Source organism: Megalobrama amblycephala, linkage group LG20, assembly GCF_018812025.1.
Source record: "Megalobrama amblycephala isolate DHTTF-2021 linkage group LG20, ASM1881202v1, whole genome shotgun sequence".
NCBI classification, from domain to species: domain Eukaryota; kingdom Metazoa; phylum Chordata; class Actinopteri; order Cypriniformes; family Xenocyprididae; genus Megalobrama; species Megalobrama amblycephala.
In genome coordinates this window covers 11,927,678-11,951,209 of record NC_063063.1, presented here as the reverse complement: position 1 = coordinate 11,951,209, position 23,532 = coordinate 11,927,678, and the positions used below count along the sequence as shown (strand labels likewise).

Sequence of the window (23,532 nt, the reverse complement as noted above, 5' to 3'; positions counted from 1 at the left end):
ACAAATATGCCATGTAGTTGGGTAGAGAATAGAGCTGACAAAAAATAAACAAAGGCAAGCACATTTTCGACCAAATGTTTACTAAATAATAAAGATATCAGAAGAAACTTATCCGAAAAAGGCGACATTTTATTTTATTGGCATTTTATGCTGGAAAAACATGAATTCTGCGTTTCAAATAAAACAGGAGAAATTCAGGTGAATATTTTACACAAGCCACCCAACACATATTTGATTTCTATGTTTGCAGATGGCTGGAAAAGAATGTTCTTTCTGTAAAATTACAAATGTCATTATATGATTATCAAATTATATAAAATCTCTGGACAGAGTCCACATTGTTTTTTGTCTGTGAAAAATATTCTAAGTGTAATGCTAATTTTGTAATTTGTAGTTAACAAATCAACATATGCTGAATATTTTTCACTTAACGAGCTTGTCTTTTTAATAAAGTCTCTTAAATGAATCAAGAATAGGAACAATAGACCTACTCCTAATGTAAAATATGGTAAGACTTTACAATAAGGTCCCATTAGTTAAAATTAACGTTAACTAACGTACAGTACGTTTGTTTTTATTATTTATTCAATCTTTGTTAACGTTAGTTAATAAAAAATACAACTGTTCATTGTTAAGGCTAGTTCATGGTCCAATTAAATAATAGAATATTATCAGATACAACAATTTATTTAAAAAATGTATTACCAAATGTTGAAATTAATAATTAATAATAATTTTTTTTTTTTTTGTTCATCTAAAAATGATGAATCTATGTTTGGCTTTTTATATTTTAATCTTTTTAAATAAATGTTTGAATATTGTAATGTTTGTAGATGGATCACGGGTTTAGGAAATATTGTTAGAAATGTTTGTTTAATTTTGGACAAGGTCCTAAAAGATGAACACCTGGACAAGTTATTACTAAAATGTGTCATTATTTTCATTCTCCCTTGTTTGTTGACATGTTTTTTGTAGTAATAATTAATGAGGAAAAAATATATGCATCTTAAATAGTTGGTCTTTTAAAACGAAATACAATTAGATCCAAATATTTCAACATCCTTCCAAGACAATGAGTTCTTATACCCGTACGTCATATTCTAGCGTCACATCTTTGTCAGTGAACAAAATGGCAACCTACTGCTTAACCGTCGCCCGGCTTCAGGTACATGAAAATCTATATTTTATATTGTCAACACGCATGGTTTAGATTTGTTAATTCATTTATAAATGCCATCCCATAGCTGTAATTGATAGTTTGAGGTGCACGCAATGAGTAATCTGAATCTTTTCGTGCTGAAATCTGCTCATGAAGAGCTCACAGGTCATTGTGGCCAAGGATGTCATAGCAGACGCGTTTGTGCTGCCGCGCCGCGCTGATGGCGTATATTCTTTATTTCCAGCTGTTTGATACAAGACAACCAAAGCACGACACCAGAAACACTCACAGCTATTTTATTGATTCGACTATTGCGTATTTTTCATGTCTGACTGTTTGGTTTTAGTCGCAAGGTGAACACAAGGTTAAAACAGCACAGTGAGGATAACGGCGCTGTCAGTGTAGATTAACCAGTAACTCCGCTGCTTTACATAACAACGCCATATCCTCTAAACCAAACATTACATTTGATCTATCTAGCTTTATTATATGTATTTTTTTTTAAATTGGCATAGCCTCACACCTGAGGTTTGATCACATTGAGCGAAGTGAGCAGCTGTGATTTCAAAAATACAATACTCTGGTAATCTATACAAATGTTGACATTAATAATATGAGCCTGAAAACGTATATGTAGGCAGTCTGAGCAATCTAATAACATGTTCGTGTCCACATGAGGTTGAAAACATATACCTCAGAGATAACCTTGATGCTGTCATTGGTTTTATCATTGTCATCAACCAGTATGACAATATGTTGTGGTCAAGATTGACTAGATAGATGTACTATTTATTTAAATAGATGTAAGATATATTTATTTATTTGTTTTGTATGTCAAATGTATTTTTATATGTATACATAATAAATAAATAAATAATAATTAAAAAAAAAAAAAAAATATATATATATATATATATATATATATATATATATATATATATATATATATATATATATTATTAATATTATTTACAATGTTCTCAAAAGGATTTAATCCACCTAAATGTTCTTTTTAGGAGAGAATTATCTGGAAGTCATAGAAAAATAATGGGTCAAAGATGTTGTAACCTTGTTTATAAACTAGTTGATTTCTGAGTTTGTGTTCCAGCTCTTTGTGTACTGATTGTCTGTTTGTTTACTCCAGCTCGCTCTGGGTCAGGGTGCCCGGCGCTTTCATGTGGCGGCAGCTCTCAACGCCAAGGCTCAGGTGTCCATGAGCCGCTTTGAGCCAAGTTCTTACGTCAACTATGACAAGCTTCGCTCAAATATTGACATTGTGCGCAAAAGGTCAGACAGCATTACAGTGTTTTGCACTCAATTTTATTTGCTTCTGCCCTTTTTTATCTGTTAATAGGGTGACTCGGTGGCTATTTTTTACTTTTACAGAAGTTTTTTTTTTTGGTTAGTTAAAAAAAAAAAAATATTGTCCTACATGTTGTTTACGTATGAAATCGCATCTTCCAGACTCAATCGGCCACTCACCCTGTCAGAGAAGATTGTCTATGGCCATCTGGATGACCCGGCTGGACAGGAAATCGCTCGAGGACGCACATACTTGCGCCTGCGACCCGATCGAGTTGCTATGCAAGATGCAACAGCACAGATGGCCATGCTGCAGTTCATCAGCAGTGGACTCCCAAGAGTGGCAGTGCCATCCACCATCCATTGTGACCATCTTATCGAGGCCCAGACCGGAGGAGCCCAAGATCTACAGAGGGCAAAGGTGAATGATGCCATATAGGGATGTTGTTGAAAGAGTACCATGCATATGATTGTTCTGGATATGCCTGACTAAGGTAAAAATTTAGCTTAAAGATGATGTTTGTACTGTATGAACAAAAGTCACTTTTATTGTTCACTGATTTTATTCCTTTATTTCATTATTGCATTGTTTCGATTGCTTTTCCCTGCTGCAAACCAGGAAGTGAATCAAGAGGTTTACAGTTTCCTTGCTAGTGCTGGAGCTAAATATGGTGTTGGCTTTTGGAAACCTGGCTCTGGGATCATCCATCAGGTACTGGAGAAAAAAAAACTGACTAGTTGTTAACCAGTATGGCTTTTTTTAGGTGGTTGATCCTTTTATAATGCATATATAATATAATATAATATAGTATAATTTATAAAATGGTTAGTTCCTGTCCTTGATTCTAGTTGGTCAATAGCTGTTTAATTCATGATAAAACACGGCTATGACTGCATCAACCAACGATTCTGTGTATCACTACACAACACCCTTAGCAACCACTCTTAGCAGTGTAAACCATATGTTCTCAATTGATATTGTTCATTGAAGCTTACTGTATTATGTAGAAGAGTATTGTGAGAAAGAGATCGATTGAGCGAGTTTATTACCTCCATTCAGATTTAGCATTTTCCTTCAGGTCAGTCTTATGTTCATAATAAAACAATTTAAAACAACAATTCAGTTTTTTCAAAGTAAAAGTCTTCGCTACTGACTGATACACTCATAAAGTCAGTCTTTGCTGCCATCTAATGGTGTAATAATGTAACTTCTGTTGCTGCTCACGGTTGGGGACTATTTTTTCCGGTGGAAGGAAGGCTTTTAGTAAATTTACTTCGTGAAAGTTGCATTGTTACACATTTTTGGCTTTAATATTTGTATTGTGTGGTAACCGTTTTACAAAAGCAATAAGGTACTCGAGGCTAGTGCTGTATCGTAAATAAGTCACAGCCTCTTGTACCTTATTGCTTAATATAATATATAACATAATATAATATAATATAATATAATGTAACTTAATGTAAAATAATATTACATTATTTTATATTCTAATAAAATAAATTACAATTAACCTATAAGATGTTCACATAATTTCTTCATTAAAATTAATACTTAATGTTCATAAAGACTCAAGGATGTGATTTTGCCATATTTATACATTCTGTGTTTTCCGACCTGAAGTATGGCCCATGTGAATTGTGTAAATCAGAGGAAAACGTGTCAATTACCTTGATGTTTACTAATTCATTTAAATTATTTTATCAATAAAAAATAAATGCTTTAAGGTCCCCCAGAAGTCATATTCCTCCTTTTTTGTTCTTAGCTGATCACAGGCCTGCAAACCATATGAATCTTCTTTTTTTTTTCTTCTTTTTTTTTTTAAATAAAGATTATCTTGGAGAACTATGCGTACCCTGGAGTCATGTTGATTGGTACAGACTCTCACACCCCTAACGGTGGTGGTCTTGGCTGCATCTGCATTGGAGTTGGTGGAGCTGATGCTGTTGATGTCATGGCAGGCATCCCCTGGGAGCTGAAGTGCCCAAATGTAAGCTGCTGTTGCCACGTTTCCATTTAACTGAACACTTGCTGTCTAACATTGGGCAACTGGAAGGGTTTATTTACAGGGTATATCTGCTTTTCCAGGTCATCGGTGTGAAACTAACAGGCACATTATCTGGCTGGACCTCACCAAAAGATGTCATCCTTAAAGTTGCTGGAATTTTGACAGTGAAGGGTGGCACTGGTGCCATTGTGGAGTACCACGGCCCTGGTGTAGACTCTATCTCCTGCACAGGTGAAAACTTAAGCTTAAGCAACATTTGGACTGGATTAATTTTCTAAAGAATGTTTGAGATACAATTATTAATGTTGGACATTTCAAGTGAAAGTGAAGTGGAAACCCATACTCGGAATTTGCCCTCTGCATTTAACCCATCCAAGTTAGTGCACACACATTAGGATTAGTGAGTAGTGAGGCTGCCCCCGGGGAGTGATTGAGGGTTAGGTGCCTTGCTCAAGGGCACCTCAGTCATTTCCTGCCAGTATTGAGAATCAAACCCACAACTTTCGGGTTACCAGTCTCTCTAACCATTAGGCCACGACTGCTCCGTTTTATATATAACATTGTGTCATTTCATATATAATCATTCGTATCAGCATCAACAACTTAATTTATTAATTACAAGGTAGTTAAGTTAGGGATCATACCTGTAGCTTCTATTACAGTAACCATTTTGAGCAGTTTTGGGATTTAACTTTCCTTCCTTAATTTGTTTCAACTGTTACTTTGAGCTGAAAGTCTGTATCCAAAATGGAAGGATCTAAATACATAATTATAGTTCACCAGGGTGTGCCGTGATAAATTTAGCTTTAGTTATGGTGTTCAAACGAAGGTCATAATGAAGAAATTATTGTCCAGATGGAATTAGATTTTTCAGAGGATGCCAATTAGCGAATGGCAGTTAGCTGACATGTAATTTAGTATGTAATTTGCGTCGTAATTTTTATAGGTTAAGTGAAGAAAAACAGGCACGCTGAATACTACGGAGCCCCTAAAGCTACATGGTGATGGAAAAAATATGGCAATATGGCAAAACATCTAATTTTTTCCTTCATTATGTCCCTTTAGGTGCTGCGTAGAATACAGATGGGAATAAAATCACTTGTAAATCTGTGAAACGCACCAAGTCCAATATGGATGCTTCTAGTTTCTGTCTTGTCACAAAAACATTTCACACTACAGAGCTTTAATTACAGAAGTTCTAGGTATTTACCTAGGTCTAGATATTTAATTGCCTTGGGTTAATTTTGGGTTTTTGTCGGCGATCTCTATTAACTGCCGGCAAGCTCAAAATCAGGTATAGTGTATGGTGTTTGTGGCATAAGGCGGTACACTTTTCGTGCAGTTGTAACATGGGTATTATGTCAGTCATGGTAAAAAATGAATATGCTTTTGGTTTTTCTAATCAGGAATGGCCACCATCTGTAATATGGGTGCTGAAATTGGAGCCACCACCTCTGTGTTCCCTTACAACCACCGTATGAAGACGTATTTGGAGAAGACCGGTCGTGGAGGTAAGCAGCTGTAATCTTTCATTAATAGATAATTCAACTGCTTCCTCAAAAGTTCGGCCTCTCATGCCACTTTTCCCTCACAGAAATAGCTATTCTAGCAGATGACAACCAAGATCTGCTGGTACCTGACTCCGGTTGTCATTACGACCAACTGATCGAAATTAATCTAAGTGAGGTAAGAGCAGGTCATTTAAGGTAAGTAAGTTGAATGTATCTTAGTTACAGTAAAGTGTTAATAATTAATGCACTCCAACATGTTTTATAATACTCCGTTACAGCTGAAGCCTCACATCAATGGCCCATTTACTCCTGACCTGGCCCACCCTGTTTCAGACATCGGGTCTGTCGCTGAGAAGAATGGCTGGCCCCTGGAGGTTAAAGTTGGTCAGTGATTTAGAGTCTGCTCCATTTTAATGGTCATAAATAGACTTTTATAGTTCACTAAAATGGATCCCTGTCACACACACTCTCTGTGGCTGAACATTACAGGTCTGATTGGAAGCTGCACCAACTCCAGTTATGAGGACATGGGCAGAGCTGCCTCCCTGGCCAAACAAGCACTCGACAAAGGACTCAAATGCAAAGCCCAGTTCACAGTCACCCCTGGGTCTGAGCAGATTCGTGCCACAATTGAGAGAGATGGCTATGTGAGTCTGAGTTGAAGAGCCCTGGGATTTTATTATTTGAAATGTCTTCATTGGTTGTGTGTAGTATTTAGTCGTACAATTGAGCATGTCTTTACTTGCAGGCTAAAGTGTTGAGGGATGTTGGTGGAGTTGTCCTGGCTAATGCCTGTGGGCCCTGCATTGGTCAGTGGGACAGGTAATGTATTTGTCTTCAATTCTAGTTTTAATTTAACATTGCAGATTTTCTTTTTGTACACTACCGCTCAAAAGATTGGGGTATATAATATTGTAAAATATAATAATACAATACTACAGGAGTGTTGAATGCTTGATTCTGATTGGTTGATGAACCAATCTTAAAATCATGGCTGCATTACAACCTTGGGTGTGCATTATTTTCTAAAAATTCATGACCGGTTGTCAATTACTTTGATTTCAATTTCAATACATTTTAAAATTAATCTTATTCCTGTGATAGCCAAGCTGATTCATTTCCATTTCATTTCCAGCAGCTATTGCTCCAGTCTTAAGTGTCCCATGATCCTTCAGCAATCATTCTAATATGCTGATTTGTTGCTTAATGAACATTTTTTTATTATTAATTTTGAAAACAGTTGTGCTTCTATATATTTTCATGGAAACCGTGATACTTTGATGAATAGAAAGTTCAAAAGAACAACTTTTATTTGAAATAGTCTTTTGTGCCATCTCTTTTTAACATTATACATTTTTCACTGATCATTTTAAAGCATTCTTGCTGACCAAAAGTAAAAAAAACTAAATAAACCTTCTGACCCAAAGTTTGTGTGTGTGAATATAAAATGACAAACAAAGTAATATCTAAGAACATGTACAGCTAGCCAGCTATAAATCATAATAGGGGTGAGTCTTTTATCTGTTTATTTAGCAAAAATGGTCAATGACTGTACATTTTTCCAGTTAATACAGGGTTACTTGCTAAAATAATGGGTATGAAATTGATTTCAGTTGATTCATTGTATTATGTGAGAAGAGGGAGAGCTCTGAGTCATATGAGAGATATGAAACTAGCAAAATCAGGTGCCTGGCACAACGGTCATAATTTAGCATCATCATACAAAAATATTTGACCTTAATTCCACGATTGACCAATCAGAACCAAGTAATTCAAAGAACTGTGTAATAAAGCTGTGTAATAAAGCCGTGTAATAAAGCCATATCATAAACCAATAAAATCTTTCTTGCAGACGTGACGTTAAGAAGGGAGAAAAAAACACCATTGTTACATCATTCAACAGAAACTTCACAGCCAGAAATGATGCTAACCCTGCCACTCATGCTTTTGTCACCTCACCAGAGGTATTTTGCAGTTGACCTGTTTTATTTTTTTGTTTGTTTGCTTGCTTGTTTGTTTTTTCTCCCTGTATTCTTTCCCTTTTTCATGTAATTTGTTGTCTTGCAGATTGTCACAGCCCTTGCCATTGCAGGCACACTGAAGTTCAACCCTGAGACTGACTTTCTCACAGCCCCCAATGGAGAGAAGTTTAAACTGGTGCCGCCCACAGGAGATGAGCTTCCTACTCTTGATTTCGATCCAGGTCAGGACACCTACCAGCACCCACCACCTGATGGGTCTGGTCTGAAAGTAGATGTTAACCCTCAGAGCAACCGCCTGCAGCTGCTTGAGCCCTTCGACAGATGGAGTGGAAAAGACCTTGAGGACCTCCAAGTGCTCATCAAGGTAAGTTTTAATCATGAAAGTTTGAAATTCTGGATTTCAATATCACTCTGAACAATATAACTCCTTTTTTCAGGTGAAAGGAAAGTGCACCACTGACCACATCAGCGCTGCCGGACCCTGGCTGAAGTTCCGTGGCCACCTCGATAACATTTCCAATAACCTTCTCATTGGTGCCGTTAATATTGAGAACGATGCCGTCAATAAAATCCGCAACCTTCTGACTGGAGAGTTTGGTGGTGTCCCTGATGTTGCCCGCTATTACAAAGTAAGAGCTGTTTTATATATATATATATATATATATATATATATATATATATATATATATATATATATATATATATATATATATATATATATATATTTGTCATTATGTTTTCTTCCTTAGCATTTGTATTCATAAGGATTTCTGGATGTTCTGTAATTTCCCTCTTGCAGAAGCACAATATTTCATGGGTAGTTGTAGGAGATGAGAACTACGGTGAGGGTTCCAGCAGAGAGCATGCGGCTCTGGAGCCCAGACATCTAGGAGGGAGGGCCATCATTGTGAAGAGCTTTGCTAGAATCCACGGTAAGTGAATTTGAATGCAAACACCTGTTTGAAGCCAAGCTTCTCATTTAGCAGTTGATTTTAATTAATCTATCATGACTGTCAACAGAAACTAACTTAAAGAAACAGGGCCTGCTGCCCCTCACCTTCGCCAATCCTGCTGATTATGACAAAATCCGCCCAGATGATAAAATCTCCATTGTAGGGCTTAAGAGCTTTGCCCCTGGAAAGGTAAGACCTATTCTGTTAAACAGATTCTAGTTTATATAAATCTTTCCCTGTTTGTGTTAGTTTCAGGTAGGGCTGGGTGGTATGACGATATATATAGTTATCACGGTATAAAAAGAGATTTTGCTATATTGCGAAATGTGAATATGTAGCAATGTTGACACTTCAGAGTAATGAAATGCATGAATGAGATTATAAAGAGCAGGACGTGCTTGATGTTAAAAGAGTTATAAGCGCAATATATCCTGAAAAGGATCTTGGTGTGATGCTCGAGCTGACTGGCACACTGCCAAAGTGTGCTCACAGAAAGCTGCCTCTCTGAGTGCGATTGCGAATTTGGGACGTGCTCGATGTTAAGAGCCCTAAGCAAAATAAGCAATGAAAAAGAACTCACACACGCTGACTGTCATGCACAGGGCTCCAGACTGCGACTAAATGGTCCCATTTTGCAACCTTTTTTTCTGCCAGTGCGACCTCTAACTAAAAAGAAAAAAAGGTGGCCACCACCACATTGCACAACTTATAAGAGCTACCATTTCTGTTTCATATAAGAAACATTAAAAGGCAAACTAAACGATAGTGAAACGAAACCGCACTACTCATTTGAGCTGTGCAGCGTGGACCGTTTATCAGTACTGAGCAATAATATACAGCACAGCGTGAGCCGATCTCAATCACGTGACACTGCTTACTACACACCGTTGGGAGATCCAGTAAGAAAAGCATTTGAATTAGCCTCAAAATTAATAACATCGCTGTGAGATCTAGTGGGAAGCATTCAGATTCACAGAATTCTCTGCTTTAGACCATATCAGATCAAACAGCGCTGACGTGGAAACCAGGAGAAACACTGTGCCACGAACAAGTTAAAGGGTTAGTTCACCCAAAAATGAAATTTCTGTTATTAATGACTCACCCTTATTTCGTTCCAAACCCATAAGACCTTCATTCGTCTTCGGAACACAAATTAAGATATTTTTGATGAAATCTGAGGGTATCTGATCCACACATAAGCAGCATTGTCATTGCACCTTTTGACGTCCAGAAAGGTAGTTGAAAACATGGTTAAAATAGTGACTACAGTGGTTCAACCTTAATGTTATGAAGCGACGAGAATATTTTTGTGCGCAAAAACAAAACCAAAATAATGACTTTATTCGACAATTTGAACTGTTGTCATACGTAATGAACTCAGTGCAGGCTTCCTTGTTTACGTCCAAATGCCTACTCGTTATTGGCCGAAGCTGAACGTGTGAGCAGCACGACGCATACATGTGATGCTGACACAGAATCCAGCCAATAGTGAGTCAGCGTTAGGACGTAAACAAGAAAGCGCTGCACTGAGTTCACTACGTATGACAACGGTTCAAATTGTTGAATAAAGTCGTTTTTTGTTTTGTTTTTTGCGCACAAAAAGTATTCTCGTCGCTTCATAACATTAAGGTTGGACCACTTTAGTCACGTTTATTTTAACCATGTTTTTACTACCTTTCTGGACACTAAAAGGTGCAATGACAATGCTGCCTATGTGAGGATCAGATACCCTTGGATTTCATCAAAAAAAATCTTAATTTGTGTTCTGAAGATGAACGAAGGTCTTGGAATGACATGAGGATAAGCACTTAATGACAGAAATTTCATTTTTGGGTGAACTAACCCTTTAAGGGTCTCCAGTCCACAAATCACCATGGATTTAATGTAGTAACGCTTACTGAAACTATGGTATTGTGGCAGAAATACTCGAATGCTTTTACATTATTAATTTCGGGGTTCGTGCAAACTTCTGAAAGTGAAATTCAAGCATTTTTCAAGGATTTTTTTTAAAGTGCTTCACAATTTTTCCAGCACTTAAAAGCTCTAAATATTATCCAATTTTAATATTATTTTTAATGTGATTTGTAAAACTAAAAGTTTAAAGATGAAGGAAAACTAACACTTCTAGGCAAACAAAACTTAAAGACATTAAATTACCACTAGATGGTGGTAGAAAAGCCCTTATTGATTCCTTAAAGGATTAGTTCACTTTTAAATAAACTTTTCCTGATAATTTACTCACCCCCATGTCATCCAAGATGTCCATGTCTTTCTTTCTTCAGTCGAAAAGAAATTAAAGTTTTTGATAAACATTCCAGGATTATTCTCCTTATAGTAGACTTCAATGGGCACCAAACGATTGAAGGTCAAAATTAGTTTCACTGCAGCTTTAAATTGTTCAACACGATCCCAAATGAGAAATACGGGTCTTATCTAGTGAAACCAGTGCTCATTTTCTGAAAAAAATTGAAAATTATATACGTTTTAACCTTAAATGCTCATCTTGAACTAGCTCTCTTCTTCTTCTCCTCTATTAGAATTCCAGCAGTATAGATGCTGCTAAGTGTATTACTGCCCTCCTCAGGTCAAAGTTTGAACTAATTGTTATATGCAATATGCTAGTTCAATAGTATATAACAATTAGTTCAAACTTTGACCTGTGGAGGGCAGTAATACTGCGCCACTGCTCTCAAGTGTTAGTCTGGAGCCCCCAGCTTGAATGGTTGAATACACACGCAATTATGTCAAAATGCCCATCATGTGAAATATTCATGTAAACAGCTGGTTATGTCTCAAGTGAAAGTAAACAGTTGGGTATAAACTAGGGCTGTGAATCTTTGGGTTGACAGCGATTCAATTCGATTCACGATTCATAGGTGTTCGATTCGATTCAAGAACGATTTTTGCAAATTCAGAACGATTCGATTCGAGACGATTCACATTAAAATTTGATGCGATTTGTTTAATTCGATTCAATTCTGCATTTTAATATGCATTTATAGGGATATTGAAATGCTTCCCTCAACGTGTCTTAGTCAGGGTGTGAATTACACAGCAGCCTTCAGGAGGTCAGAGAGTAAGGGCAAAAACAAACAAACAAACAAACAAAAAAACCTTTTGTCCATTCTTAATGTTAGTTCATGTTAGTTCTCAATGATGCTACATAACTTTATTTTAACAGCCTATAAAAATTGCCATTTGTGGAAATTTACATAAGCCAAAACTTTAAAAGGGCTTTAAAACTATTTTTTAGGCCTAGTTCATGTTAAATATAGTGGAGGATAGTGTTAAAGGCTACACAACCTTATTAAACTGTTCCAGGTACATTAAAAATACTAATGCTTACATGGAGAGACTATCATGCACTTTCCCAACTAATCTTAAAATAACTTTTCTTCACGGAATAGTTATAAAAGCCATCTTTGTTCTCTTTATATGGAACATTTTCCTTATGTTGATTCTGAAAGAAAACGCGCTGGGTTTCTACTGTTGCTATAGTAACGAACGCAACTTTAACACGCATCTGATTGATAAACCGCGCGCTCTTATGTCAGTGTTGTTAATGGTGTAGTTATTTCAGCAGTTTCCTCGCACATTCAGTTTAATGACATTAAGTTCATAATTTCATTTATCATTCAGTGAACTGTGGGTATGCATTTAGACACTTACATTATGTGTTTGCTCCGTCCATGCAAAAAATGGCCGTCCTGAGGAGAGCTCAAACGTGGACTACGGACTGAGCGCGAGCGCAATCCAGTGAAAGGCGGTTAAAGGGATAGTTCACCCAAAAATGAAAATTTGATGTTTATCTGCTTACCCCCAGCGCATCCAAGATGTAGGTGACTTTGTTTCTTCAGTAGAACACAATTGATGATTTTTAACTGCAACCGCTGCCGTCTGTCAGTGGTATAATGCCAGTCAGCGGGAACTTGGAATATAAAAGTAAATAAAACACGACAGACAAATCCAAATTAAACCCTGCGGCTCGTGACGACGCGTTGATGTCTTAAGACACGAAACGATCGGTTTGTGTGAGAAACCGAACAGTATTTAAATCATTTTTTACCTCTAATACACCACTATGTCCAACTGCATTCATCACTCGATTCGTTCTCGCTCTGACAGCGGCAGTGATGTCTCGCGCATATACTTCAATGAGAGCGAGACATCACTGCTGTTGTCAGAGCACGATCAGACCAAACGAATCGAGTGATGAATGCCTTTGGACATAGTGGTGTATTAGAGGTAAAAAATGATTTAAATACTGTTCGGTTTCTCACACAAACCGATCGTTTCGTGTCTTAAGACATCAATGTGTCGTCACGAGCTGCAGGGTTTAATTTGGACTTGTCTAAGCAAGTTTTATTTACTCTTATAGTAGAAGTTCCCATCCACTAGCATTATTTGACTGACAGACAGCAACGGTTGGAGTTAAAAATCATCATTTGTGTTCTACTGAAGAAACAAAGACACCTACATATTGGATGCGCTGGGGGTAAGCAGATAAACATCAAATTTTCATTTTTGGGTGAACTATCCCTTTAAGTGCAGCCGTGCGTGTCTGTGAAAGAGAGCTGTGAGGGCGAATGATGGCGCACAACGTCTCCATCAATTCGCGCATGTAGTAATTTAATGTTTATATATTTTAAAGCACTGAAACACTATAGAATCGCGATTAATCCGATTCTTTGCATTTTACATCGATTATCGACCGAAATAAACGATTCACGATTCAAAAAACATGTTTCAAGATCGATGCATATGCATCGTCAGGATTTGTAATCGATGCATCGAGAAAACGAGTGAATCGTTACACCCCTAGTATAAACCGTATGTGTATCAGTATAACGGATCCGTGTGTTTGGTCTTAAATTGACGGCAGCCTAATAAACTCACTGTCATTAATGTGAATCAAACAAAACAGAAAATAACTTCCTTCCTTTTTTTTATTTTTTAGATTTAATAAGAACAAATTTATATTTAATTCATACAGTGAAGACTATGCAATATTTTATTTTTACATTTGATTATTAAATTTCTGTGCTAATTCTAACTACGTTAAATAAACCTGTTGTACCTGAAAAACTTTAATTCATATTTTTGTTATATTGTATTTGTGCTATTATTTGTATTTTGCTTCTTTTTTTCTTATTTTACCTCATTTCTGTTATTAAAAATAACACAAAATATCTATATTGTGCTATACATCGTTATTGAGAAATAACAATTCTCATGTCGTGAAATAAGAATTTGGTCATATCGCCCACCCCTAGTCTCAGAATGTAGCGTCTTTTGTAAATCTGCAATTTAATTCTGTAAATTTGCTTTTCTTTTCTTTTTTTTGTAATTAATTGTTTGTAATTTGTTTTCTTTTAGCCCCTTAATGCCATCATCAAGCACATTGACGGAAGCACGGAAACTATTGAGTTGAACCACACCTTCAACGAAACCCAGATTGAATGGTTCAAGGCAGGCTCCGCCCTCAACAGAATGAAAGAGCTTCAGAAATGAGTGTGATTGGCCATAAAAATATATATTTGGGAGGGGGAGGGGTTATGCATCAAACAGGAGGATTGGTATGTGTATGAAAGGTTTAAATGCTCATGTAATTATGAACTGAAATATACACGATACATTTAAAAACTGTGCTGCATAGACAAGTCATGTTAATATACAAACTTCTCAAAGATATATATAATACATTGCAGAGCGGATAAAAGATGTTAAGTTTAGCAACTGTAATGCTTATAAATTTAGCTGGGTCTGTTTATTGCAGAATGGAGAAAGTTAGCCTAAAAAAGATGCTAAGCACATACGTGTTAGTGGGAGACACCAGAGTTTAATTCATAAAATCATCCAAATATATGTGCAGGTGTTCAGGCAACTGTTGATTATTAATTTCTGTTATTTGTAATATTACACTGAACTGTAATGAGAGCTCCTTGTGAATTTTTTGTTCTGTTGTCTGCTCTGTTGATGGAATGATATCTTATTTCACATGATTCGAACATCTGCTTTTCTCCTCTCATAATAATTGGCTTTCTTATTCGTGCAAGCTTGAAACTTGACCAGTTATTGTTCATGTAGCTATTCTTACTGTGAGTCAGAGTGACTTGTCTATGCCTGTTCTCCAAACCTTAACAGATCTTGTCATACACAACACCAAAATCTATCAAATGTGTCTGTACTAAATGCACACCAGGTCAAGTCTATTAATGTTTTAAACAATGCTTATTTATGAACATTTGCAAAGAATCTCGAATGTGCATTATCTTAAGTGTTTTGGATGACAGTTATTGAATAATGGATCAGTAATTAGATCTCCAACCTCTTGAGCACTTTTTCTGTATATTTGAGTGCCCTTTTTTGTAGGGTTGTTTTTCTTTTCTTTCACCCAGAGTTGTACCCATGTCAAAGCAGTGACATCTATCACTCTGACCAGCAGACTATAGCAACTACTAAAGTACCCAGTTGTAAATTACTAGCTTTGTCTGAGTCAACATGTTTGTGCTCATCAGATGAACTTTTACTGCTGCTCGTAACACTTCACAAAACACAGCCTCTAGATGATAACTCCATTATTTTCCTTTCTTTTTTTCTTGTTCTTGAGGAAATGAATGCTGATCAGTCACAGTGGGCTATAAAATAAAATTCATTTCAAATAATTGGGTCTTTGTTATTGTATGTATTAGGCTTACATACCTGTTTTTGCTATATATATATATATAATTATGTGTGTGTGTGTGTGTGTATGCATATATATATATTTTTATTCAATACTTTTTGCAACCTCCTTTTGCTAAGATATCAGCTCTGAGTCTTCTTCTATAATGCCTGATGAGTTTGGAGAACACCTGACAAGAGATCAGAGACCATTCCTTCATACAGAATCTCTCTAGATCTTTCAGATTCCAGCTCCATGTTGGTGTTTCTTCTCTTCAGTTCATTCCACTCAGTTTCTTTAGGGCTCAGGTCAGGGGACTGGGATGGCCATGGCAGAAGCTTTATTTTGTGCTCAGTGACCCATTTTTGTGTTGGTTTTGGTGGAAGATCCAACCATGGCCCATTATTGGATTTCTAGCAGAAGCGGTCAGGTTTAGACTTTTTTTTTATCTGTTGGTATTTGTTAGAATCCATGATGCCGTATATATGAACAAGATGTCCAGGACCTCCAGTGGGAAAATAGGCCCACAACATTAAGGATCCAGCAGTATATTTAACCGTGGGCACGGGGTACTTTTTATCCCTGTTTGCACCAAACCCATCTGGTGGGTTTGCTGCCAAAAAGCTTTTTTTAGTTTCATCTGACCATAGAAGCTGGTCCCGTTTGAAGTTCCAGTCTTGTCTGACAACTGAATATGCTGGAGATTGTTTCTGGATGAGAGCAGAGGATTTTCCTTGAAACCCTCCTGAACAACTTTTGGGGATCTAGGTGCTGTTTGATCTTTTTTTTAGGCTTTCTGACCCCAAGACTCAACTAATTCTCCATCTGTGATCCTTGGAAAATCTTTAGCCACTCAAACTTTTCTTCCTCACTGTGCATTGGGATGAGTTAGACACACATCCTCTTCCAGGCAGATTTGTAACATCTTTAGTTGATTTGAACATCTTAATTATTGCCCTGATAGTGGAAATGGGAATTTTCAATGTTTTAGCTATTTTCTTACAGCCATTTTCTATTTTGTGAAGCTCGACAATCATTTGCTACACATCAGAACTATATTCTTTGTTTTTTCTCATTGTGATGAATGATTAAGGGAATTTGGCCTTTGTTTTTCCTCATATTTATACTCCTGTGGAACAGGAAGTCATGGCTGGACAATTTCATGTCCATGATCACCCTGGTGTGCTAAAAAAATGTAAATAAATGGGAATATACTTAAGAGATATTTTACTCATAAAAAATTCTAGGGGTGCCAATAATTGTGGCCAACATGTTTTGGAGAAAAACATTTATTTCATAATGTGATTTTCCCCCCACTTTCAGTTCTTTTCCTTCAATGAAAGGTTAGATTTTTGCTAATTTTATGAATTAAAGATCAAAAGGGTAAACAATGCAGATTTATTTTTATAGTCATCTTTGATCATATTTACCAAGGGTGCCAATAATTCTGACCACCACTGTATATGTGTATATACAGTGCTCAGCGTAAATGAGTACACCCCCTTTGAAAAGTAACATTTTAAACAATATCTCAATATACACAAAAACAATTTCCAAAATGTTGACAAGACTAAGTTTAATATAACATCTGTTTAACTTATAACATGAAAGTAAGATTAATAATATAACATAGATTACACATTTTTCAGTTTTTCTCAAATTAAGGTGATGCAAAAATGAGTACACCCCACTGAAAGTCTCTGGAGCAAAGCTAAATTTTAGACTATATATATATATATATATAGTCTAAAATTTAGCTTTATATATATATATATATATATATATATATATATATATTCTATATTTATATATTCTATTTTTTTTATACTGTTTTTCTCTAAACATTTCCACGGACTCACTAGTACTCCCTTGCGGGCCACCGGCAGTTTGAAAACCTCTGTATGTGTGATTAAATTCTTCTTAATCCCTCAGTCTTATAAAATATTGGTCTTTGAAGACCGTTGACTGAATAAATATAATACATTTAAATATTATGAGAAGAAACATGAATAACGCCCTATATAAAGCATCACATCAACATCGCGACGCGTCAAAACAAAGACGCGCCTGTGTTACGTCTGATTTGACGACTGAAGGATGACGTCAGGATTCTGCCGCTTGCACTGTAGTGTTTTCGCGCGTCGTGTCGCGTCGCGTCATCGCGTTCAATTTTGATGGGGTGTCCCTCCCTCTCCACCCGTAACCTCATTTATTGTGTGCTACGCAGGGGTCCATTGAGTCGAATATGTGGACCACGAATGACAGCATTCAGGCATTTAATAGTGGATTCTAGTGTAGCTATGTAGGTATTTGTTTCCGCAGCGCTCGAGACATCAACCGACAGATTGTAACGTACAGTACGGTAAGAATTTCATCATTATCCTGTTGTATTTTCCTGTCCGTATATATTACCGTTGATTGAATACGCCTTTACTCTCATGTTGTCGCATGCTGTGCACTCCAGAAGCTGAGAATAATTCCTCGACGTTTGTCAACAACCTGCATTGTTGAGCTCAGGTTGATAATATGAGAGCAAAACACACGTACTCGCAGTTTAATCACAGTCACTGTCGATTAGGCTGATATGGAGTCTGCGGTACACAGATGCTTGGCCTTTCTCAGACTGCAGGGCAGAAACCAGTGGTGCACTGGAAAACAATGAAAAGGAAACAGTTTGATGGTGGGAAACAGTCTCCCCAAGATCTGATGTGGTCTTGATGCAGCTGCTTCATCCAGATTTGAGATTGTGTGCAGAGAATACAATACAACACATACAGTAAAAGCAGATCAAATCAGACAGGATAGATATTTCAAAGAAACCTATACATATATATATATATATATATATATATATATATATATATATATATATATATATATATATAGTTCAAATATTATTTATTTTTCTCACTGATGTAACCCATTTTTCAAACCACAGAGGCCTGATCTCATTTGCAGTGAACTTCACACCAATGGCTGATTCAGACAGCACGTCTACATCTGATCGAAAGCTGCGCTGCCCACATACACCTGTCTCACTTTCATTACCTTTCCTGAGGGAAGGCAGTAATGTTTTGGAGAGGAAACCGCCTCAGACAGGGGAACCTCTTAGTCCACTGCCAACCAAACGCACACGCACCTATTCAGCGTGAGTACCTATGCTAACAGTGTAAAAATATTTCATATACTTTGTGTAAAGGTAATGCAAAAAGAATTTTGAATGATTTTTTTTAATTTTGTCTTAGTTTAAAGTGGTTGATAGATATTTTTACCAATACTTTGTACTTTGTTCTTCAGTATTGAGTCTACCGATAAGTGCAAAGAGATTGAAAAACATGTAACAATTTAATCAATTTAAAGAACTCAAAGCAAATAAATAAATTAAATTAAATGATGAAAATACATTTTGGGACCAATTAAAGGGTTAGTTCACCCAAAAATGAAAATAATGTCATTTATTACTCACCCTCATGCCGTTCCACACCCGTAAGACCTTCATTCATCTTCGGAACACAAATTAAGATATTTTTGTTGAAATCCGATGGCTCAGAGAGGCCTGCATAGCCAGCAATGACATTTTCTCTCTCAAGATCCATTAATGTACTAAAAACATATTTAAATCAGTTCATGTGAGTACAGTGGTTCAATATTAATATTATAAAGTGACGAATATTTTTGGTGCGCCAAAAAAACAAAATAATGACTTATATAGTGATGGCCTATTTCAAAACACTGCTTCAGGAAGCTTCGGAGCACAATGAATCAGCGTGTCGAATCAGCAGTTCGGAGCGCCACAGTCACGTGATTTCAGCAGCTTGGCTGTTTGACACGCGATCCGAATCATGATTCGACACGCTGATTCATAACGCTCCGAAGCTTAATGAAGCAGTGTTTTGAAATCGATCATCACTATATAAGTCATTATTTTGTTTTTTTGGCGCACCAAAAATATTCTCGTCGCTTTATAATATTAATATTGAACCACTGTAATCACATGAACTGATTTAAATATGTTTTTAGTACATTAATGGATTTTGAGAGAGGAAATGTCATTGCTGGCTATGAACAATATCTAAATATCTTAATTTGCGCTCCGAAGATTAACGAAGGTCTTACGGGTGTGGATCGGCATGAGGGTGAGTAATAAATGAGATTATTTTCATTTTTGGGTGAACTAAAATATAAAATAATATAAAATAATTATTATTGTATTGAAAAATTGTTTAGAGAATATATGGATGTATTGAAAAAAATATTATTGATGCCCCATATATCATTGTGTTCATTTCAACAAAACATAAAGAGATGTTTTCGTCTTCTTATTTACTAAAAGGAATCATGTTAGTTGATTCTAGAGCTTCTTTACTCTGGTGTTTTGTCAGATCGGTGAGAGCCAAATCTGGACCCGTCTTCAAGGGCATTTGCAAGAACTTCTCAAGGTCACAAGGTCATGGATTCATTCGGCCCTCCCATGGAGGAGAAGACATATTTGTTCACATTTCAGAGTAAGTGATATTAAAAAATATAATTAAAAAAAAAAACATACAATATAAAAATACTTTTAGTTTAGCATTTATTTTTAAAGTATATTTTTTTAACCACAATTCTCTTTTTTATCTAGTATTGAGGGTGAATATGTGCCAATGGAGGGGGATGAGGTGACCTACAAAGTGTGTCCTGTTCCTCCCAAGAACATAAAGTTCCAAGCTGTTGAGGTGGTCATCACCAACCTTTCTTCCGGAAGGAAGCATGAGACCTGGTCTGGGCAAGTTATCAGCTCCTAGCTCACACATTCAAGCCCAACAGAAGAATAAAGAGATAAAGGAATGGATTTAACTCAAGGTTCTCATGCTGGTGTAAAATGGTGTTGTGTGCAAGTAGGATAGGGATGGAATAGTAATTAGGGTTATGCAACTGTTGTTTTCTCCAGCCTGGCAATTAAGCAACAGGAAGTTGGTCAGAGGTCTGTTTGGAAAATGGTTTGGGATGTAAGTCAGCTGAGCTTTGATATAGCATTGGCAGAACATTACATAACTGTGACACAAAAAGCAGCAGTGTTGCCCTTGTTTTTTGAATATTTGTCATTTATATGTACTTAATTATGTATTTATTTTCATTTTATGTACAGAGGCATTTAAGTTCATTGTGCTGTGTATGTTCAAGTCATTTATGTAAAACTAATTTACTAAAATAAATTAATGCACATCAAGGGAAACTTTAATTTCTTTAAATGTAATTGATAGGACTGGTATTAGTTTTCTGTGAGAAAGCTACAAATCACAAAAATTTTATTTTAAATTAATTTCTTATTTAATTTTGTCATGAACAATGCTTTTTATTATAATTCTAATAAAATTGAAATAACATAATCATTCAATGCAGTGCTATTTTCACATATTGTACGTTTTCGTTTTGAGATTATTCTTCTACTTTTAGTTTTTCCAGGACAGATTTTTAAAAAAATCTAAAGATTTTTAAATTCCACTCAGATTATGTAAATAAAATGCTTATAGAGATATCATTTATCTCTGAGAATTTGGAGATTGCAAAAGTAAATGCGTAATCAGGAATTAAAGGGTTAGTTCACCCAAAAATGAAAATGATGTCATTAATTACTCACCCTCATGTCGTTCCACACCTGTAAGACCTTCGTTCATCTTCGGAACACAAATTAAGATATTTTTGATAAAATCCAATGGCTCAGTGAAGCCTCCATTGACAGCAAGATCATTTCCTTTTTCAATGTCCAGAAAGCTACTAAAAACATATTTAAAACAGTTCATGTGACTACAGTGGTTCAACCTTAATATTATGAAGCGACGATAATTCTTTTTGTGCGCCAAAAAAAAAACAAAATAGTGGCTTTATTCAACAATTTCTAGTGATGGGTGATTTCAAAACACCGCTTCATGAAGCTTCGAAGGTTTACAAATCTTTTGTTTTGAATCGGTGGTTCGGAAGTGTGTATCAAACTGCCAAAGTCAGGCAAACTATTGAAATTTCAAAACACTTATGACATAACAAAGCCTCGAAATCATGTGATTTTGGCACTCTGAAACACTGATTCGAACCAAAAGATTTGTAAAGCTTTGAAGCTTCATGAAGCAGTGTTTTGAAATTGCCCATCACTAGATATTGTTGAATAAAGTCATTATTTCGTTTTGTTTTTTGGCCCACAAAAAGTATTCTCGTCACTTTATAATATTAAGATTGAACCACTGTAGTCACATGACCTGTTTTAAATATGTTTTTAGTAGCTTTCTGGGCATTGAAAAAGGAAATGATTTTAATTTGTGTTCCAATGATGAGCGAAGTTCTTATGGGGTTGGAACGACATGAGGGTGAGTAATTAACAACAGAATTTTCATTTTTGGGTGAACTAACCCTTTAAAGTAAATATTAAAATATTATGTATTAAATAAATAATTGAATTTTCAACTTTTAAATAATGAAATTCCCATTGTATTTATTGTATGTATATCAAATATACATAATATACTAAATACACATATTATACACTATTATACAGGGTCAAAACTGTTCCCATGTAAGGCTTTTACAAATGTCAAAGTATTGCCATTTAATAAATTTGTTGCAATGTGATGTAGTGCCATCTATTGGCAGAAGGGAAGCAAGGGGTGGGGTTTTTACTATGTGACATGTGTCCATATGTCCTCTAGAGGGAGCAGTACATCAGGAAAAAGAGATATTGTGGTTATGTCGAAATCATTGAACTGCAAAAGAAGTAATTAGAAGAAATCTCATTATAAAAACATCATGTTACACGTGAAACATGTAGGACTATTTACATTTTGAGTCTGGAAAACAATAAACGGAATGCAATACAAAAGAAACTATAAAAGGATAATAAAATGTTATTTAGGCCTATTTTACTTTTTTATCGTACATTTTATATTGCACCCTCAGCTTGTAAACCAACAAGTTATGGGGCAATTCTACTAAGAAACAACTACTCGCTGTATATAATCACACATTTATTTGTGTGTAGTGAATGCAATAGCTAGAGAAGAGAGAACAGATGGGGAAAAAAAGAAGAAAAAAACAAACAAATATACAGTGCTCAGCGTTAATGAGTACACCCCCTTTGAAAAGTAACATTTTAAACAATATCTCAATGAACACAAAAACAATTTCCAAAATGTTGACAAGACTAAGTTTAATATAACATTTGTTTAACTTATAACATGAAAGTAAGGTTAATAACATAACTTAGAGAACAAGATTTTCAGTTTTACTCAAATTAGGGTGATGCAAAAATGAGTACGCCCCACTGAAAGTCTCTGGAGCAAAGCTAAATTTTAGACTACAAATGTCTAATTTAACAAGAATTCAGCCACAGGTGATTCTAATTATTCATTACACAGGTGTCCAGCAGACAGTTGACTATAAAAGGGTGTTAAAACCCCTTCCCATTTCATGCTGTCAGCAATGGCACCACATGGAAGAGAAATGTCACAAGACCTGAGAAAGAAAATAATTTACACCAGAAAGGTGAAGGCTACAAAAAGATCAGCAAAGCTTTACTTATCAGTCAAAATACTGTATCAAAAGTGGTACAAAAATGTAAAAAAGATGAAACTGCAACCATCTCACAGAGACGTCCAGGTCATCCACTGAAGTTAACACCTCGACAGGAGCGTCTTCTGATGAGAAGGGTTGAAGAAAATCAACCTGCAAGTTCACTGCAGTTATCTAAAGAAGTAAAAAGCCAAACTGGGGTGACTATTTCCCATGACACAATATGTTGTACACTGCAGAGGAATAGCATGCATGGGTGCCGTCCACGAAAGAAGTCTTTCCTAAAGCCCAGGCACAAAAAAGCCTGCCCAGAGTTTGCGAGGGCCCATGCTGACAAAGATGAAGACTTCTTGGACTCTATACTCTAGAGTGATGAGACCAAGTTTTTGGAACTGATGGCTTCAAAACTGTATGGC

At 36.0% G+C, this 23,532-nt stretch overlaps 2 protein-coding genes across 3 annotated transcripts; both read left to right on the top strand.

Moving 5' to 3' along the window:
• Positions 1–1,033: 1,033 nt before the first annotated feature.
• Positions 1,034–15,578, top strand: aco2 (aconitase 2, mitochondrial). The gene is made up of 17 exons (XM_048170470.1): positions 1,034–1,165; positions 2,304–2,446; positions 2,624–2,882; positions 3,081–3,173; positions 4,291–4,449; positions 4,548–4,698; positions 5,874–5,978; positions 6,062–6,153; positions 6,257–6,362; positions 6,468–6,625; positions 6,727–6,800; positions 7,831–7,942; positions 8,046–8,324; positions 8,398–8,589; positions 8,760–8,892; positions 8,981–9,102; positions 14,290–15,578. The coding sequence occupies exons 1-17, from the start codon at positions 1,073–1,075 to the stop codon at positions 14,422–14,424; spliced, it is 2,406 nt and encodes an 801-aa protein (XP_048026427.1). The 5' UTR covers positions 1,034–1,072; the 3' UTR covers positions 14,425–15,578.
• A 2,127-nt stretch (positions 15,579–17,705) lies between these two features.
• csdc2a (cold shock domain containing C2, RNA binding a) lies at positions 17,706–20,951 on the top strand. 2 transcript variants are annotated; one of them, XM_048170649.1, is made up of 4 exons: positions 17,706–17,939; positions 18,536–18,725; positions 19,960–20,082; positions 20,199–20,951. In XM_048170649.1, the coding sequence occupies exons 2-4, from the start codon at positions 18,550–18,552 to the stop codon at positions 20,359–20,361; spliced, it is 462 nt and encodes a 153-aa protein (XP_048026606.1). In that variant the 5' UTR covers positions 17,706–17,939; positions 18,536–18,549; the 3' UTR covers positions 20,362–20,951. The 2 variants fall into 2 exon arrangements, with proteins under 2 accessions (XP_048026606.1, XP_048026605.1); XM_048170648.1 differs by having other exon boundaries at positions 17,710–17,939; positions 18,516–18,725.
• Positions 20,952–23,532: the final 2,581 nt, after the last annotated feature.